A 20101-nucleotide genomic window follows, 5' to 3' on the forward strand; every position below is an offset into this window, starting at 1 on the left:
GTTGGAGCTGACACCTGAGTGAACAGGTCAGTGCGGCCTCGCTGAGTGCTGGAACACACTCCCTAGCAGTTAAAGCACCTTAGAAAAAAAACATTTCACTCTAGTTCAGTCCCCAAATTACTCAATGTGTTTTTGTATGTCTTGGACGACCTCTTTCTTGTGACATTTTGTGCCTTCCTAAAAACAAATCTCCCTATTATCCCTTCTAATTTCAAGTCTTCGTGGTAATATTATAATTGGGGGTGTCAGTTCAGAGGTGTCTTGCCCTGTGTGGCATCCTACGTAGATCCCGGTCCCATGACTCTCCTGGCAACCATGGCTATGGGTCTTGGTCTTGTCCTTTTAAGGTTTATTTGTTTGTTGGTGTTACTCTCTTCCCAGAAGGTTGACTGTCATGATCTCCAACTCTGTCTGTCCTATGTTATTCCACACAGGTCAGTTGTATCCAATCCATTGTATCGGTCATCCATTTTCTCCTCTGTTTCCTCTTCCTATATTTACTTTCATATTTCCTTATAATAATTGTCTTTGTCTTCTGTCTGTTCTAACGATGTGACCAAAATATTGTATCCTTCTCTCTTTGATGTTATGCACTAATTTCCTCTTCTCCAGCCCTGGTGAGGGAGTGGTTAATAAAACATGCAAACTCCTTGGCTTTAATAATAAGGGCATAGAGTACAAGAACAAGGAGGTTATGTTGAACTTATGTAAAACACTAGTTCGGCCTCAGTTGGAGTATTGCCACACTTTAGAAAGGATGTGAAGGCATTGGAGAGAGTGCAGAAATGATTCACCAGAATGGTTCCAGGGATGAGGAACTTCAGATATTCAGTTTCCTTGGAGAAAAGAAGGCTGAAAGGAGACTTAATATGAGCGGTCTGGACAGAGTGGATAGGGAGAAGCTATTCCCACTTGTGAAGGGATTGAGAACGAGAGGGCACAGATTTAAAATAATTGGCAAAAGAAACAAAAGTGATATGAAAAATAAACTTTCACGCAATAAGTAATTAAGGTCTAGAATGCACTGCCTGAGTGTGGTCAAGGCAGATTCAATCAATGAATTCAAAAGGGATTTAGATTATTATCTGAAAAGGAAGGAATGTGCAGGGTTATGGGAAGAATGGCACCAAGGGAATTGCTCATTCAGAGAGCTGGTGCAGACACAATGGGCTGATTGGTCTCCTCCTGCATTGTAACAATTCAGTAATTTCCAGCACTTCCTCATTAGTCTTTCTGTCCGCATAGCATATGCAGAACATCCCCCTAGATGTCCCCATCTCCAATGCATTAAGTTTATTGATATTCTCTTTGTTTGTTGCCATATCTCTGAGGCATATAACGTAAGTGACAAAATGTAGCACCTCGACATTCTTTTCCTATGATTCAGGCTCAGTTTATTTGACGTTAGCACCTCTATCATTCTGAAAAAGCTGCCTTGGCTATCTCAAATCTATCTTGGATGTCATTGGGGTGCCTTACTTGAAAAATTGGCAGTCTGGGTCACCCAGCAATGATCCTATTAGCTGAACTAACAGTGGTATTGATCAAAAGAAGCCTTTGTTTTTAAACCCCTGCTTTGCGAGGGAAGTGTTTGTTCCAGGAAGTACCTGGTCTAATTTAGAAATTGTTTGTTAGTGTGAACAGGAACATGCAAAATAATAAACAGTTGGTGTGTTACACACTAAGTATGTGGAAATATTGGTGGGGGGATGGAAGTTAAGAAATGGTAGATGTGTTAAAGCAAAAACAAATTGTAAAAAATTATAAAGTTAACTGAGGAGGCTGGAACACATCGAGGCTAGAGACTACGTATATTGCACAAACTCGAGCTCTGGATATAAGGCATCAGAATGAAATTCATCTTTGTATCCTTAAAGAAAGGAGTACGCAAAAAGCAAAACTCAGATTTATAATTGTACCATATATACTCGGCATTGCTTGATGAGAGAGTAGAACTTGCTATCTCAAGCACTGATTGAGGCTTTCCTTTAAATAAGTACATTAGGGTCAAAGGAATAGAAAGTTATGCCGATAGGGTGAGGTAGAATAGGGTTGACGGCAGCTTCTGAGGCGCATAGGCCAGTTGGGCTGAATGGCATTTTCTGCGGTATAATTCATTGTAACTAGCACAGAGGATAGAAAACATGGACTTAGTTTTTATTTTTAAAATGGTAGGGATCCGAAAGTTACAGATCATTTAGCCTAAACTCTCATACCCTACAGCCCACTCTCAGTGCATGCCTATGTAGGAGGTTTTTCAAGGTCAGATTCGGATTTGTACAAACACTAACAAATCAACTCTTTTGGTCCTTATAAAATATTGATATCCTCCTTAGTTGTGCCCATTGCCTTATCTGTTTGTAAATTTCCAGTATTCCAATATTTTCTTTGAATTAGTTCATCTGTAGTCACTGAAGTCACCCTCAGCTCATCTAGTTTAAATTAATCCTAATGGCCGATTCTGTTTACTGGCCCAACAAATTTGTTCCCTGTATGATAATTTGCAGCCTCTTTCAGGATAAGGCCTTTGTACCTAAGGGCGTTGTCGAGTTCTTTAGTTCCCTCCTATACACATTATTTTTATTAACTGCTCATTGAAGCATGTGATTGGCCAGAAAGTCAGCCAGTACAAAGCTGTGGCTTAGCTTCCCTTGAGAGGTCCTGTGGTGCATTCGAAGATGGTTTGATTTTCGAGGCCAGTCTGATTCGGGAAGGTGTAATTCTGACAATTCGGGCTCTAACTTCAGTGAGAGCTGAACTGAAGTTCTGGTGATTGGGGAAAAAGGCGATTTAAGAGTGGATGTGATCCAGCTCTAAGGTGTTGAGTGACATAACTAATATAGATATGATGTTTATAAAATGGTTATACCTCAAGCCAGACTGGGGATTGAGTCATTTCTTGCTCTCCCGCAAATCAATTGATGGATGTGCGGAAAAGACTTTCACTTAGTTCAGTTTTAATTCAATCCTTAGACAAGAGCTGCATAATCATATGGTTAAGGACAGGATTGAAGCTTAAGGGCAAATTGTGTGTGTTAAATATCACATGGAAACTCTGTGTTGCTAGACAGTGGAAACATTGTGGAAAGCAATAAGCCAGGATTTCATAGCATTGACTGTATGTTTGGATATTGTGAATTTTCTTACAGTTCCCATGACGGATCAATTCACAGCCCTCTGTTTCAACTTTGAGTTGAATAAAGAGGCATAATTGAGCGAATTGTAAACAGTCCATGGAAAGATTGAACAGCCTTTTCATTTTCCATACTTATGTTTTCATGCTTTAAAAAAAATTGGCGGTGAATTAGAAGTAATTTTTTTTTAACTGGATATGAGGAAAGACTGGAAAAACCCTCTCTTTGGCTTTGAGATGTGGCAACTGAGAGGATTCTTTGCAGAAGTGTACCGGATCTGATATAACTGAGATAGAGGTTAATTGAGAGCTTTGTTTAAAAGTTTGCCAGGATTTCAGAACAAGTGGGCTTAGGGTAAAACTATTGAAAGGAACGTTCAGGACAGTTGTCAGGAAGAACGCTTCATCATAGAATGATCAGCATTTGAAGTCTGTAGGGGCGAATGATAGTTAAAATTTTAGATTCGTTCAAGAGATCAGATGGGGGAGAAGAATGTACTGTGGCGTAGAATGTAATCAATGGTGCAGAACAAAAATGAACCGAATGGCTTCCTATATATTTATCTCTCTTGTGACCTTCAGGCCACTCAAGTCTTTTATTTTCAAAAAGGAGGATTTGCACACTTTATTCATTAAGGAATTTGCTACAGTGTTTAACCCTCTCAAATACTTAGACCAGATAACTGCAGCCTGAGATAAAAACAAAAAACTGCGGATGCTGGAAATCCAAAACAAAAACAGAATTACCTGGAAAAACTCAGCAGGTCCAGCAGCATCGGCGGAGAAGAAAAGAGTTGACGTTTCGAGTCCTCATGACCCTTCGACAGAACTAGGTGAAACCCAGGAAGGGTTGAAATATAAACTGCTTTAAGGTGGTGGTGGGGGGGGTGTGTGTGTGGTGGAGGGGAGGGGTTGGAGGCAAAAGCATTGATAGAAGCAGATCATCAAAAGATGTCACAGACGGCAGAACAAAAGAACACATAGGTGTCGAAGTTGGTGATATTATCTAAACGAATGTGCTAGTTAAGAATGGATGGTAGGGCACTCAAGGTATAGCTCTAGTGGGGGTGGGGGGAGCATAAAAGATTTAAAAATATTTAAAAATAATGGAAATAGGAGGGAAAAAGAAAAATCTATATAATGTATTGGAAAAAAAACAAAAGGAAGGGGGAAGAAACAGAAGGGGGGTGAGGATGGAGGAGGGAGGTCAAGACCACAAGTGGTCTTTTTCCAATAAATTATATAGATTTTTCTTTTTCCCTCCTATTTCCATTATTTTTAAATATTTTTAAATCTTTTATGCTCCCCCCACCCCCACTAGAGCAATACCTTGAGTGCCCTACCATCCATTCTTAATTAGCACATTCGTTTAGATAATATCACCAACTTCGACACCTATGTGTTCTTTTGTTCTGCCGTCTGTGACATCTTTTGATGATCTGCTTCTATCACTGCTTTTGCCTACAACCACACCACCCCCCCCTCCACTTCTCTTCCCCCACCACCATCACCACCACCACCACCTTAAACCAGCTTATATTTCAACCGTTCCTGGGATTCACCTAGTTCTGTCGAAGGGTCATGAGGACTCGAAACGTCAACTGCAGCCTCAGGCTTTGTGATATCCAATTCTGACTTCAAAAGAATGCCATTCCCCATCTTTTGTCTTTGGGTTAGAGTTCTGAGCAGTTTTATTGGCCTGACAAAAATGGCCCAGAATTGAGTAAGCTTGCTGCTGTAGGAAGATGTGAAGGCTGTAACTTCAGACATGACAACCTTAATATGTTAAAAGAATGAGAGCAGGGTTATTACTGCCCATCTGTATAGAGGATGTCACTTCTTGAGTGGACATTGCCCAGTGTTTGACTGTCCTGTTAGATGAGGATTCAGGCAGGGAGTATATGTTAAAGAAATGCATCCTATAGAACCTTTCATGTCATTGGGACATTGCCAAGCACCTCACAAGTGAATAACTACTTTAGAAATGAAGTCTATTATGCAGACTAATGCAACAAACAGCAATTAATGACCAGTTAATCTGCTTTTGCTGGTATTGGCTGAGTGATGAATGTTGACTAGGAAACCAAATGAATTACCATTATGTGAATTGTGGATCTTTTACTTTTGTTTGAATCCTTGGTTCCCACCAAGTAGATCCCAGTTCCTTTCTTGCTGTTTCCAGGTGCCGAATGAGTATTGCAGATATCAAAAGACTAAGAAATCCTGTCTGTTGCTTATAACTAAATGCAGGTTTGCGGCGTGAGAGAGAGCGCGAGAGAGTTTAGAGGTATGTGGAGCTCCAGCTGGCACCCAGAACAAGTAACAAACGAAACGAAAGGTTGGAGGATTGCTTCCAGCTTCTGATTTTAAGTTGCCCAGCTGGCAACTCTGAAAAAGCTGGAAGCAAATGCCAGAACTTTTTCTTGTGCCAAAATAATTAAGTGAGCTTCTATTCAAGCATATCGGATCATCTGCTTTCTTTGTGATAGTGCCTTGAAATACCTGGTGACCGTGTGCTGTGTAGCCAGAGAATGTTGATGCATGAAGGGGAGAAGGTTACGGAGAATATCAGAAGGCTTTATAGCTGATCAGATGCTTTGTAGTTGAGATAGTTGGCTGACAATTAGGACCGAGGGCTCTGGCTGAATTTCATTCCGCTTCCCACCCTGCTCCAGCCCCACATTTAGGGGGCAGAGCCTTGTTCCTGGTACCCCAATTGGTATGGGCTAATTTAACACAGATCTGATATTGGTCCTGGAACCTTTCTAGGTATATGGCTGGGCAGTGCACCTCCCAGTTGAATCTGAGAGTTTTCTTTTTCCACAGTACAGGAGGTGTGTGTAAAGCCTGCAACTGTTCCAAACCAATGACTTCATTGCAGACGGTAATGCCACTGCTGTCTGGTTTTATTACACTGGGAGTTTTGTCATGCGATGAGCAGAGTCTATATCAAGCCAGTAACTCATTGCAAGGCTGTGATGACTAATAAACCAATGGATTGAGTTCAGAAGGCTGGTTGACATTGCCTCAACTGTAAGATGCTTCATTGCTTTGGAAACTACAGCCTGCTGCAGCTGCTCTGTGTACATTGTACACCTGCAAAATCACCATTTCTGTTTGTCTCATTTCATAATTCTCATCGTTTTATCAATTTTGGCCATAAGTGGTGCAGGGACTCATGATTGAAAGACCAATGGCACTGGCATTTATTTCACTGCATGTTACAGATGAATGACAAAGCATGTGTAATGCGAGAGGCTAGGTGGGTGTAGCTGCATTGTTTGTCATTTAATGTCAGGATTCAGGTGACTTCCCTTTTGTTATTTGAACTTCCATTTTATTTGCAGAATGCTTAAGACATTTTCGATTGCATAGAGTTTTTGGTTTTCAGAGTAAAACAATTAGCTGTCTCCTTACGAAAGTGCAGTCATTTAGCTTAACTCCTTGTTCAGTTATGTAAAGCAAGGATGTCTCACTGGGTTGCATCAGCACATCTGTTGCATGTCAAGGTTGGAACTAAAATTTTATATATCAGTACTCCCATTAAGTTGCGTGGCTTGCTGTTATTACTCTACCTAAGTGTTTTGATGTAGCATCTTTCCAGCACTAAAGATAACCCTTTCCAAACTTCCAATTCCATGAAATTCAAACAGGAAATATGGAAGGGCAGATAAAGTTGCCTTGGTTTTGAAATCAAGGTTGCCAGGGCTCAGAGCTGAAGATTAGAACCTCTCTGTTGTAAAGAGACAAGAGACTTTCTGTCCACTGATAAGTCCTTGCTGAGATCTATTCTAATGAAAGGCCCACTTGAAATGGTGGCCTGTGACCCATAGATTTCCTATTTTTGAACTTCAAAACTCTGGCACATACAAGTTTTGTTTAACCCTCTGCGCTTAAATGCTCTTTCTTACTGTAAAGTGCAAATTAAAGTGTTTCGGATTTGCTTTATCTGCAGTCTCATCCTTGGAAGCACCAGAGGAAGATGTTTGTGGTTCTTGTGGTTTGTTCATGTCTTACACAATGAAATTTAGATCAGTGCTGCATCATGATATTTTAGTAATAAAATGTTGCACCAGACTTTATTTTGAATAAAGCCAAATAATTTGAACCTTTCAAAGAATAATGGGGAAGTGGTCCAATTTCCCTTGCCCCAGGCTTTTTAAAACAAATTTATGTGTATGTTGTCTCCTGTGCTGTAGGTGCAGAGTGTCCCAGTTAGCAATGATGGGCCTGATGCTTGCACTTGCATATTGAGAGGTGTTACTCATTTTACGGGTGAAGATGTCATCTGTAGCTCAGTGGGTATATTTTCACCTGACTCAGAAGGTTCTGAGGACTCCAGGACCTGAGCACAAGCATCAAAGGTGAAACTCCAGCACAGTACTGAGGGAGGGGTGACGGGTGCTGATGAGACTTGAAACCGAGGTCCTGCCTGTTATGGTCCTGTCTATTATCTCGGCGGGATGTAAAAGGTGCTGTGTTACTATTTTGAAGAACAGGAGTGTTCCCTAGTTTCCTGTCTAATATTTACCCCTCAATCAATATCACAAAAAAACAGATGATCTGGTCATTATCATCTTGCTGTTTGTCGAAGCTTGTTATGTGGAAAGTGGCTGTCATGTTTCCCACATTACAAGAGTAACCACACTTCAAAAGTACTTCATTGGCTGTATAGCACTTTGACTCATTCTGTAGCCTTGAAAGACTCCATTGAAATGCAGTTCTGTCTTATTTCAGCATGATTTTATCATTTGTATTGATATTGCTAGGACAAAATTATTTTGAAATTTTTTATGGGATGTGGGCATCGCTGGCAAGGCCAGCATTTATTGCTCATCGCTAATTGCCCTTGAGAAGGTGATGGTGAGCCATGCCTTGAACCATTGCAGTCCAAATGATGTAAGTATACCCAAAGTGCTGTTAGGGAGGGAATTCAAGATTTTGACCCAGCGATAGTGAAGGAACGGCTATATAGTTCCAAGTCAGGATGGTGAGTGGCTTGGAGGAGAACTTGCAGTTAGTGGTGTTCCCATGTATCTGCTGCCCTAGGTGGTAGAGGTTGTGGTTTTGGTAGGTGCTGTTGATGAGTTCTGCAGTACATCTTGAAGATGGTATGCACAAAGTCATTTTAAACAAATATTTTTACTGTATGTAATAGTTTAATTAGCAGCATTGCTATCCATAGAGATTGTGCCAAAATGGCGCAGTTGCAGTTTAAAAGTTGCAGTAAAATTGGCTCAGCAGAACTTGGAAAAAGTTTGTTCTCCTGATGTGATGCGCGTGGAGTTGATGCGCTTCATTGTGCACGTCTCTTTAGGCTATTTGAAAAGATGTCACAGAAGTAGACTATTCACCCCCTTGGGTCTGGCCTGTCCTCTATTGGACCATAGCTGTCCTCTGGCTCAACTGCATTTATCCGCCTTTGATCCATATCCCTCGATACCCACACCCAACAGCAATCTATCAATCTGTGGAGAGAAAAACAGAGTTAACATTTCAAATCTGTGTGACTCTACTTCAGGAAGAGTCCTGAAGAAGACGCCTCCCTGAAGAAGTCATACGGACTCAAAACATTAACTCTGTCTTTCTCTCCACAGATGTTTAAGGTTTCTAACATCTACACCATTTTGCCTTTAGCAATCTATCAATCACAGTCTTGTAAATTTCAATTGGCCTCCAGCATCTACAGGTAGCAGGGAAGAGAGTTCCAGACCACCACTTTGTGTGAAAAAAGTGCTTCCTGATTTCAGGATTAAATGGCCTAACTCTAGTTTTAAGGTTGTGCATCCTTGTTCTGGAACCCCCCCCCCCCCCATCAAGTGAGATTGTATCAATATACCCCTTGATTAGGTCACTCCTCACCCCTCTAAACCTAAGGGAGTGCAAGTTAATTTCAGCAATGTGTCCTCATAAAATGTCACGAATGTAAATTTTGCAATATATTCCTTGTATGTTAAGAATGAGTTTTTAGAAATGGATTCAAGCACTTGCTGCATATGAAAAGTTAAATCTTAACATGTGCGTGTGGCCAACACTGAGAATATAAAGAATGCTTTGCCATGGAGGGTATACGTATTACAGTATTACAGTCAGCAAAGCGCAACTGTCAACGCTACTCCTTCTCTCAAACTTGATATCTTTCTAACTACTTTATTCACATGATCTGACGAAATTTGCACCAGTTTTCACCATCCATTATCCAGCAATTGCTGGTATTCTAAATATGTATCTTTCTCTGTTCCATAGTCTCAAGATTAATACTAGTGCTTAGGGTTAGCCAGGCATGGATTATATTATTGTTACAGATAACTTAATCTAGAATTGTAAACCATGAGTGACCCTAATTTTAAAAGCAGGCGGCTTATGACCTTTCTACTGTAATTGCACAATTAGTCATTTGCAAAATTCTAGACTTAGGTTTACAACCACAGAGGCTAAGATAAAAATGAAATTGATTTAAATAAATTATTTTTTATACAAGATGGATTCCTTTACTAACACTTAGAAGGTTTGCTAGTGCTCAAGTTTAAGTCCTGATGTCATTCTGGTGAATCTGCACTGTACCTCCCCCAGGGGCAAAGTATCACTTTTCTGGTTTGGTACCCAAAACTAAGCTTTGTACTCCAGATGGGACCTGATCAAGGACCTGTACAACTGAAGAATCACTTCCTTAGTTCAGCATTCCAATGTCCTTTGAGATAAAGGTCAACACTCTGCTCACCTTTCTGTTACTTTTTGTACCTGTGTGCTAGATTTTGGTGATTTGTGGGCTTGGATATCTAAATCACTCCTTCACAGCTTCCTAGTCTCTTACCATTAAGAAATTGCAACAACAACTTATATTTATATGGCACTTTTAACATACTGAACCATCCCAAGTTTCTTCGCTGGAGCATTAAAAGACAAGATATGACATCACACTCCATAAACAAATATTAGGCCAGAGGAACTAATGGGTGGATGATGAGAGGCTGTTTCCCCTGTGGGAGAATCCAGAACTAGGGGAGACTGTTTAAAAATTGGTGCACTGCCATTTAAGACTGAGAGAAGAATTTTTTTTTCTCAGAGGGTCATTAGTCAGTGGAAGCCTCTTCCCTAGAGAGCAGTAGAGGCTAGATCTTTGAATATATTCAAGGCTGAGTTAGATTTTTGTTAATCAAAGGAGTCTAGGGTTATGGAGAACAGAAAGGTAAGTGGAGTTGAGGCCACAACCAGATTAGCCATAACTTTATCGAATGGTGGAGCATTCTGAGGGGCTGAATGGCCTACACCTTCTAATTCTTGTGCCCTTGAATGACCAAAAACTTGGTCAAAGAGGTACATTTTAAGGAGTGTCCTGAAGGCGAGAAGGAGAGGTAAGGATGGGTAGAGCTTGGGGTCTAAGCAACTGAAGGCCCAGCCACCAATGCCAGAGCTATTAAAATTGAGGATGCACAAGAGGCCAGAATTAGACAGCGCAGATAACTCGGAGGGCTGTGGATTTGGAGGAGATTACTGAGAAGGGGAGGGGAGAAGCCATGGTGAGATTTGAAAAACAAGGATGATGACTTTAAAATCAAGACATTGCTTGACTGGGTGGCAGTGTAATGGGAGTACAGCGGGTGATGGGGGAATGGGACTTGTTGTGAGTTAAGACACGGGCAACAGAGTTTTGAATGACCTCAAGTTTATGGAGGGTAGAATGTGGGAGGCCAGCCAGGAGTGCATTGAAATAGTTGAACCTAGAGGTAACAAAGGTATGAATGAGGGTTTCAGCAGCAGAGGCGAAGCCATGTGATGTTACGGAGGTGGAAATACGGAGATCTTATCGATGGTGCAGTTAAAGAGATTGGAAACTGATCCCAGGATCAAATGTGGCAGCAACATTGCGAACAGACTGGCTTAGTCTCAGGCTTTTGCCAGGGAGAGGTATGGAGTCAGTAAATAGGAAATGGAGTTTGGGGTGGGGTCCAAAGACAATGGCTTCAGTCTTCCCAATATGTAATTGGAGGAAATTTCTGCTCATCCAGTACTGGAGGTCAAAGAAGCAAGCTGATAATTTGGTAACGGTGGAGGAGTCAAGAGGGGTGATGGTGAGGTAGAACTGGGTGTCATCAGCGCCCTTGGGAAAACTAATGCTGTGCCTTCAGATAATGTCACAGAGGGGACAGCATGTCAATGAGAAATAGTGGGGGGGCCAAGAATTGATCCTTGGAGGACACCAGAAGTAACAGTGCGGAAGCACGAAGAGAAGCCATCGCAAATTATTCCGATTTGTCTTTCTCAGACCCAAGGTAGATGACCTCAGACTTCCACAAGCTGATCTCCAACTGCTATAGTTTTGCCACTCGCTTCCCTGTCTCTGTGCCTTTGGTCATACAAGAGCATACAACCTCCTGTGCCTCTTAACTTAGTGTTATCTGCAGAATTGGATATGCAACTCTGTATTCCTTTATTTAGATTGTCAGTATATACAATGAAGAGCTGAGGCTCCAGTGCATGTTCTTGAGGAACACCACATACTAAATTCTACCAATCAGAATAACCCCTCTCCCACTTTCCCCTTCCTCTGTCTCTTTCAGTAGATTACACCTCTTTTTCTTTGAAGTAATGGAAGGTATCATTGACGGTGTGCATTTGCCTTAAATTCTGTCTCAGCAATGACCTGGTTTGTGTGAGAGAGAGAAGTTTATTTCAGTTGCTGCAAACTCTACCCCTTTTGTTGATTTGTGATTACTGCGAGGCAGTATGTTCTGGGAGGAATGACTTCACTGTTGTTGACTCGTGGTTTTAACATACTCAAAGAATCTTGACGACTCAAAGAAAGATCTTTCTTGATGGTCTAATATTCACCAGATGTTTGCTGTTGTTGCAACATGTGTTACAGTGGCTAGCCACACTGAAGTCATTATTCCCAGAAATGCATTTCCCTAAAGACATTGAGGTAGTGTCATCTCTTTAGTAAAAAGAGTGCACGTTGTCTGCGTGATTTCAGCACAATGCAGCTGTAATATTTCTCAGTCCACTTCTTCCTCTAGAACTTCTCTCCACATCAACTTCAGACCATCTGATCAGCTGCCTCTGCCATGTTCCTACTCTAGCCTACCAGGCCAAACTTCTTCTAAAGCTTCCCCCTGCACGAGTCTTGATCTATCATCTTTCTCCCCTCGTGCCCTCTTGAAGCTCAATTTGTCTGTGAGACCCACCTCCTGTTCCCTAATATCCCCATTAAACTGCTGACCACCCGACTTACCTTCCTTTCTCCTGAGTAAACTGATATTGTTAACAGATCCCTCCTTAAATACTGTCCCCTGCATCAAATCTGTTAGCTCTACCAAAGAGCTGGCACAGGCATGATGGGCCAGATAGTCTATATGTGTTCTATAATTCTACGATTCTGTATCATCATCCCTGTCAAAATAAAAACACTTGGCCTCTTCCTCCTTGAAAATTACTACCTCCATCTTAAACCACCCTTTCCTCTCTCAGGTTCTGAACATGTTGTCACCTTCCAAGTCCATGTGGGCCTTTTCTGGAACTCCATGTTTGAATTCCTCCAATTGGGTTTCTGCCCTGCCACAGTATTGAAATAGCTCTATTGCTCTCGACCCTTCCACTGTATCTAAATTGGCAGACTGCTTATCCAACGTCCAGTACTGGACGAACAGATATTTCCTCCAGCCAAATTGGGAAGACCCAAGTCATTGTTTTCAGTCCTTGCTAGAAACTCCATCCCTCTCCTTGGCATCTGTCTGAAGCTGAACCACACTGTTTGCAACTTTGGTGTCAAATGTGACACGAGCTGACCTTCAGACCACAAAACTGAACCATGACTAAGACCCAGTGGCTGAAACCCTCATTATTACCATGAGACTTGACCATTACTGTGCACGCCTGGCCTGCCTCCAACATTCTACCCTCCATAATCTTGAGGTCTTCTAAAACTCTGCTGCCTGTGTCTTCACTTGTGCAAAGTTCTGTCCATCCATCATCACCCCTGTGCTCATTGACCTGTACTGACTCTCAGTTAAGCAAGCCTTCCTTTTAAAATTCTTATCCTTGATTTCAAATCCATTTGTGGCCTCACCCCTCCCTACCTCTATAGCTTCCTCCAGCCCCACAACATTCAAATATCTCTGCTCCTCTAATTCTGGTTTCTTGAGTATCCCTGATTTTAATTATTTCACTATTGGTGGCTGTACCTTCAGCTGTCGGAATCCCTAAGCTCTGGAATTCTCTCCCTAAACCTCTTTACTTCTTCCTTTCCTCCTTTAAGATACTCCTTAGAGCCTACGTCTTTAACCATGCTTTTGGTCATCTCTCAGATCTATATATGGCCCAGTATCAAATTTGTTTTATAGTGTTCCTATGAAATGCCTTGGCACAATTTGTTGCAAATAGTTGCTTGGTAGTACTTGAATATTCATGTAGTACTTGAACTTGAGTATTGCTGAAAACCTAGAACCTGAGGACACAGTCTCAGAATAAGGGGTAAGCCATTTGAGACTGAAATGAGGGATTTCTTCACTCAGATGGTGGTGAATCTTTAGAATTCTCTACCTCTGAGCTTCCACTGCCCTCTATCATTGAGCATGTTGCATACAGAAATTGATGGATTTCTGGATACTAATGACATCAAGAGATATGGGGATAGCACGTGAAAGTGGCATCGAGGTAAATGATCAGCCATGATCTAGTTGAATGGCAGAGCAGGCTCAATGGGCCAAATGGCCTACTCCAGCTCCTATGATCCTATATGCTCCTATGAAAAGAGAAACATGCTGTAGAAGCTTTTTGTCTTGCACTAATCAGGACAGATGCAAGAATGCCAAATTTCAAAGAAAGCAACAATTTAAACTGCATGGGAAAGGGGTGCTGATTGGTTGGCCAGTCAGCTCTGACTGGTTGTGGTGATGCTATGGAGAATGCACTACAGAGCTATTGTTCCCCAAGCTTTTGTTTAATTAAAGTCACAATGCCTGGACGTGCTGTTTCTGCTTGCAAAGGACAGGGCCCTGCGTATGAATAAATGTAGATTCTAGCAAGCCTAAGTGAGTTACATTGCAAGCTGACTGATCTTAAATTGGTTGTCAGTGTTATTCTTAGCAAACTCTCGATTGTTCAGCAAGTGCTGTCCAATTGCAGAGTTGTATCTAACATTAGTGGAGTCATATCTAAAGTTAGACATTATGTCCTTAATTTTGCAAGTTTGTGCTGTTTGAATATGGTCAGTACTCTGTCTATTGTGGACAATTGGAGGATGTACTGTTTGATATGATCTGCCAGTCATTGGGACATATAGCCTATGTACCTGGCTTCGCACTGGTACTGAAATTCATATACCACAGGTAGGCAGAGCGTCTTTTAGCTTGACGGTAACATCCTGTTGGTGGAAAATACCACTCGTGTTACTACTGAATAGTAACAGCACAAAACAGGATGGCTTTAAATGTGGCTCAAATTTTTGAGATACTTTACCCTTCTTGAGTAATTTGAGGCAGACTGGGCACTTTTCAGGTCCGAAAGTAGCAGACTTAGGCCCAATTTGTGGGTAAACGTGATATACAGCGAGCAATGATCTGATTGGGATAGCCATTATCCCCCAGGATAACTATGATTTGCCCTATTTGCAAATGGCTTGGGGCCTCATTTAAGAGATTGTTAATAAGGCCGATCTTCTAGTGCGTTGAACTGTAGGAATCCCAATGCGTATATTGACCAGCAAAGGTAGGCTTGCGGTAGATGGTAGTAGAGAACCCATTGGCAGATTTCTCAACTAGCACATCCATTTCAAAGGTGAATCTGAGCGTGGAATGGAGTGTATTAAGGTGTGTAAGGAAATTCTTACCTGCGGCTGCAGATTCAAATATAGCAAATGTATCGAAAATATGCAACAGGTAGGAGGTTAGGGGTCAATTCATCAAAAATATTTTTCTCGTGGAAGCAGACAAACATATTAGTAAGCGCTGGGCCTAGAGGAGAATCCATGGCAACTCTATCTATTGGTGGCGGGTCTAGATCACCATTGTATAGTGATGCAGCGCAAATGTCTATAAGTTTCCTTGAGTGGCACATTAGTGAATGGACTTGCAATGTTGAATGAGCACATAGACACAGTATTGCTATTAATATGCAGGCTGTGAATAGTGTCATGATCCCCAACTGAGGTTACCACTGAACCTGATCCCAGGGCGGAACCCAGCTTGATGGACCCTAACTTTTATTTGTTTGTTTAGAAAGGTGGAGAAGGGCTACTGAATAAAGTCACCAGAGTCAGCAAATCAACTTTGAATAAAAGCATAAACCATTTTATTAAACAAGAAAAGATGAACTATATTAGTCCTGAAGAAGGGTCATACAGACTTGAAATGTTAACAGTTTCTCTCTCCACAGATGCTGTCAGACCTGTTGAGTTTTTCCAGCGTTTTCTGTTTTTATTTGAACTATATTACAATACTCCTTTGCCCACAACTATACCTTTACAGATATATACAGTAGCTACAAAAGCTATCTAATACTCTAATGTTCACAGTAAGTACAGTCCACATAAACCAATTGGCAATTTGTGGTCAGACACACCACACTCTGAAACCAAGTGAGCAATGCCACTCCAGACAAATACTATGAATCTCTCAACTCCATCCCCCAACAGTTGCTTGTTACACCGCGAGCCAACCAGTCTCACTGAACTCCATCTTTCAAAATTGGATTTCGGCTCTTCACTTTCCAAGAACTCGTCTTGGAATCTTCTCCCAAACCAACGCTTTCGCTCAACACCTTTCGCAAGGATTCACCTCCAGGGTTTTGAACTCTTTCTGACGTTCCTCTCCCCTGGTTCAGCACATGTTCCAAACACGCACTCTCATGACTCAACTGTCAACATTACACTACTGTTTCATGTGCCCATAGCAAAGAGCTACAGACCTTCAGTTGTCTTTTTGGACCTTTGACTTTTCCCAAGCCTTTATCTCTTCAAGCTTGAAGCTTGGAGCCTTTCTCTGCTCCTCACTCTAAAATAAACTTAACAGGACCTTTCACAGGTTCCTGTCCTTTCTTTGACTAGAAGGTCTGCTTGGGACTTTCTCCTGTTCCACTCCCCTGGATTCTTGGGGACTTTCTTCTTCGCTTGGGACTTGCTATCTGTCCCCTTTTGTTCCATTCCCTCTCTGGCAGCTACTTTTTAACTAACTTTAGCTTGGGACTGGCTACCTGTCCCTTCTGGACTGTTTCTGCTTGGCAGCTGTCTTCAAAACTGAGCCCAAAAACTGCTGTTTATAGTTTCTTTTGTGTCTGTGGGAAGGACCTGCCTCTCTCGACCCCTGTTGCTAGGCTACAGCCCAGTTTTCTACTCGTGTTTGCTTAACTTGTCTTACAGTCATAAACTCTCATTAGAAATGCAAGCACCTTTTAACTGTTAATTAATATTTCCTGTGGGATTGCAGGAGAGTTTATTTTTTAAATTTGTTCTCAGGACATGGCCATTGCTGGCAAGACTTGTTTTACCAACCATTCTTAGTTGCTCTGAAAAGCTGGTGATAGACTGTTGCGTTAAAACACAGTATTTATGATGCTGTAGGGCAGGGAATTTCAAACTATTGACCCAACAGCAACAAAGGAACGTTCAATCCCTCCCCCATTGACAAACAGTGGCAGCAGTGTTTACCATCTACAAGATGCACTGCAGCAACTCACCAAGGCTTCTTAGGCAGCACCTTCCAAACTCATGACCTCTAGCATCCAGAAGGACAAGGACAGCAGATACATGGGAACACCACCACCTGGAAGTTCCCCTCCAAGCCACTCGCCATCCTGACTTGGAAATATATCGCCGTTCCTGTTGCTGGGTCAAAATGCTGGAATTCCCTCCCTAACAGCACTATGGGTGTACCTACACCATATGGACTGCAGCGGTTCAAGAAGGCAGCTCACCACCACCTTCTCAAGGGCAATTAGGGATGGACAATAAACGCTAGCCTAGCCTGCGATGCCCACATCCCGTAAACTAATTTTAAAATTTCACAGAAATAGGTTAATGGGCCAGAAATTTCTGCACATAAACCATCTTGTCTCATTTTGTCCTCCTGCTAGCTCCCCATGCTTTCTCTCACCTGTCTCATCAAAGAAAAAACTGACTATCTGGTCATTGAACCTGATATTTTATTCAAGGGACTTTTCTCGGTGCAAACTGACTGCCACATTTGCCCACGCAACAGGAGCGATATAGTAAAGAGTTTTGATGTTGTGATTTGGTTAGTTATTATTTAACTGTTGGTAACCCTTTTGAAAAGAACTTTTGGACTCTGCTTCTACAACAGTCCATGACCAAAAATTCCAGCAAGGTTATAGCCTATATCCACCCCCCCCTCCCCCCAACCCCTAAATCTCCCCTTTAATTCGATGTTTTCTTTTGATTTTAGCGAGAGAACTGAATTGATGCAGTGGCTGGCCTATAGGATATATCTTGTGCCTTGTTCCAAATGGCTGCACCTGAGATCAGCGATCCAAACTGCTATCCTCTAACCGGAGTAGGATGGGCCTCAAACCAGAGCACATGTCCAAAGGAATATCAGCTGGTATGTCTACATGTTTGGTTAGATTACAGTAATTCTGAGGTACTCCTTTTTGCTGGCTATTTTTTTTTGGAGGGAGTAAATCTGAAATGCTCTCTGAACCTTTGTAAATGCAATCCTAAAATGGGTGGCTGGAATTCAAATTTGGGGTCATCACTGGGATTTCGATGTACTAACGAAAGGGATATCTTGTGGTGCAGTGGGTAGCATCCCTACCCCTGGGCAGGAAGCTGCAGTTTCAAGTGCCGCTCCAGGACCTGATGCCCATGGAAGGTGCGTTCATAATGCGGCCAAACAGGTTGATTATGAGCCTGTAAATCCTGTGTGCCTGATGGCAGGTGGTAAGATCGGAAGAGTTTCCTGGTCAGCCATACTGCAGAAGGCAATGGCACACCACTGTGGTACTTTGCCAAGCATTATCATGGACCAATCCAATGGAAGCCAGTGGTCGCCAACACCTTCTAAGGGCATGGTACCTTAAGGAGGAGGAGGTACTAATGAATATGTTGGTCCACAAACTGGGGAAAATATCCATTTATTGCTGTTCTCTGCTCTTGAATCAACATTTTGGGACTTGAGCATTTTAATCTGGAATGATGGTTCAGTGCAATGCTGAGGGAGTGTTGCATTGTCGGAGGAGCTATCTCTGGGTGAGATGTTAAACTCGAGGCTCTGTCTGCTTATTCTAATGATTTAATCGGGTGTTAAAATCAGAACCAATTGCTCACGTGGAAGGTGATTGGTGAAACCTTTCTGTGTATTCGGTAGCACTTTTCAAAAACAGATTGAGGGAGTTCTTCCAGTGTCTGGAGCAGCATTCTTGCAAAATTCTATAGAGAGGGAAAGGAAAAAGAGGGCAGGATAATTCAGGAAATTATAATGACAAAGGGCATTTACGCCCATACCTGGTTACTCTTGGGAAATACTGGTGGACCATTTGCTTGGACTGTTGTGTATGTGGATAAGTTGTTAGGTAGGGAATTCCAGGGTTTTGACTCAACGATGATGAAGGAACAGCGCTATATGTCCACATCAGGATGGTGTATAACTTTGAGGGAAAGTTACAGTTGGTGATGTGCCCACACATGTGCTGCCCTTGTCCTTCGAGGTGGCTGAGGTCACTAGTTTGGCAGGTGCTGTTTGAAGAAGCTTTGGTAACTTCTATAGATTGTATTGGCAGCATGCACTGTGGCCTGGTGATGGAGGGAATAAGTTTGTTTAAGTTAGAAGATGGGTTGCCGATCAAGCAGACCATGTTGTCATGGACTCTGATGAGCTATAGCCACCCAGGCAAGCGGAGGGTATTCCATCACACTCCTGAAATGTGTCTTGGAGGTGAGTCATTGGTGAACTCCTGGAGTCTATAATGATGAGTGAAATTACTAGGTTTGGCATATTGAGAATTTATTCCTAATCAAATTGATGAGGCTTTTCGTGGAAAGTTCTACGAAGCAATCTGTTTCATTGTGCTGAAGACCATTCAGCACAATGAAGCTATTCAGGGCAGTACAGCTTTCTAAAAGGCAGGTAGTGTTTGATCAGCTGTTGAGTTATCTGAAGAAATAAGAGGAAAGGATAGTGGATCTGGTTTATATGGATTTTCAAAATACGCTTAATACCATCACGTGCAAGAAACATGAAAGACACAAGTTTAATAGTGAAGAAGAAAAAGCAATAAAACTTGAGCTGCATGTAAACTAGTTTGTTTCTTGTCCTTTAAATTCACTTGTTTCGATCAGGAAATTGCTGCTGTTGATTCTATTTAATGGGCTGCATTACATAGTGAGTTGTAAAGTAAAATGTCAGATATATCCAGAAGGACTTATTTTGTGTGATTTCCTTTTGTATCACTTGCCCAAAAATTATGAGACCTATTAGACATGTTTGCCTCTTCATCACACCACCCAGGTCCCCCCCGCCACCCCCCACCCCATTATCTGACCCTGTATTCTTTATATTCTAGATCAATGCAACTGCAGACGGATCCTCCGCAAACTTTGCAAAAGGCTTTGGCCAGAAATCCAGCTGTTATCTGTGTGTCAGCTCCCTGCTGAATAAAGAGGTAGGTTTATAAACACTCTGAGCTGGGTACCTGTCAGCAGTCCCTGGTATGGAACAAAGGGATACTATACTTCAGAAGGTTGAAATTAGTTCAAATGCAAGGAACCTTTATAACTGGCCACCTTCTTACTCCAATCTCCTTTATCTTGTGCTCTTTCTCTCCCCCTCCCCTGCTCCACCATTCCGCATACCCTGCATTACAAAGGTTGAGACACTTTGTTGCAACAACAATGATTATGAAGGGACAGAGAATCATCAACTGTGGTACTGAGGCACACTAACTAATTGAGTTCTGGTTTGACACAAGGGTTGAGTTCACTGATTTCTTGATGAGCCTTGGATACAGTCCCACAACGGC

At 42.0% G+C, this 20101-nt stretch overlaps 1 protein-coding gene across 1 annotated transcript in view; it reads left to right on the forward strand.

Moving 5' to 3' along the window:
- mvb12a (multivesicular body subunit 12A) overlaps positions 1-20101 on the forward strand; it is a 35345-nt gene that overhangs the window by 340 nt on the left and 14904 nt on the right. The window contains exons 2-3 of the mRNA XM_041176966.1: positions 17530-17685; positions 19646-19744. Coding sequence (XP_041032900.1) covers positions 17590-17685; positions 19646-19744 — 195 coding nt within the window. The 5' untranslated portion in view covers positions 17530-17589. The remainder of the gene's footprint in view (positions 1-17529; positions 17686-19645; positions 19745-20101) is intronic.

This window comes from Carcharodon carcharias, chromosome 30 (assembly GCF_017639515.1).
Source record: "Carcharodon carcharias isolate sCarCar2 chromosome 30, sCarCar2.pri, whole genome shotgun sequence".
NCBI classification, from domain to species: domain Eukaryota; kingdom Metazoa; phylum Chordata; class Chondrichthyes; order Lamniformes; family Lamnidae; genus Carcharodon; species Carcharodon carcharias.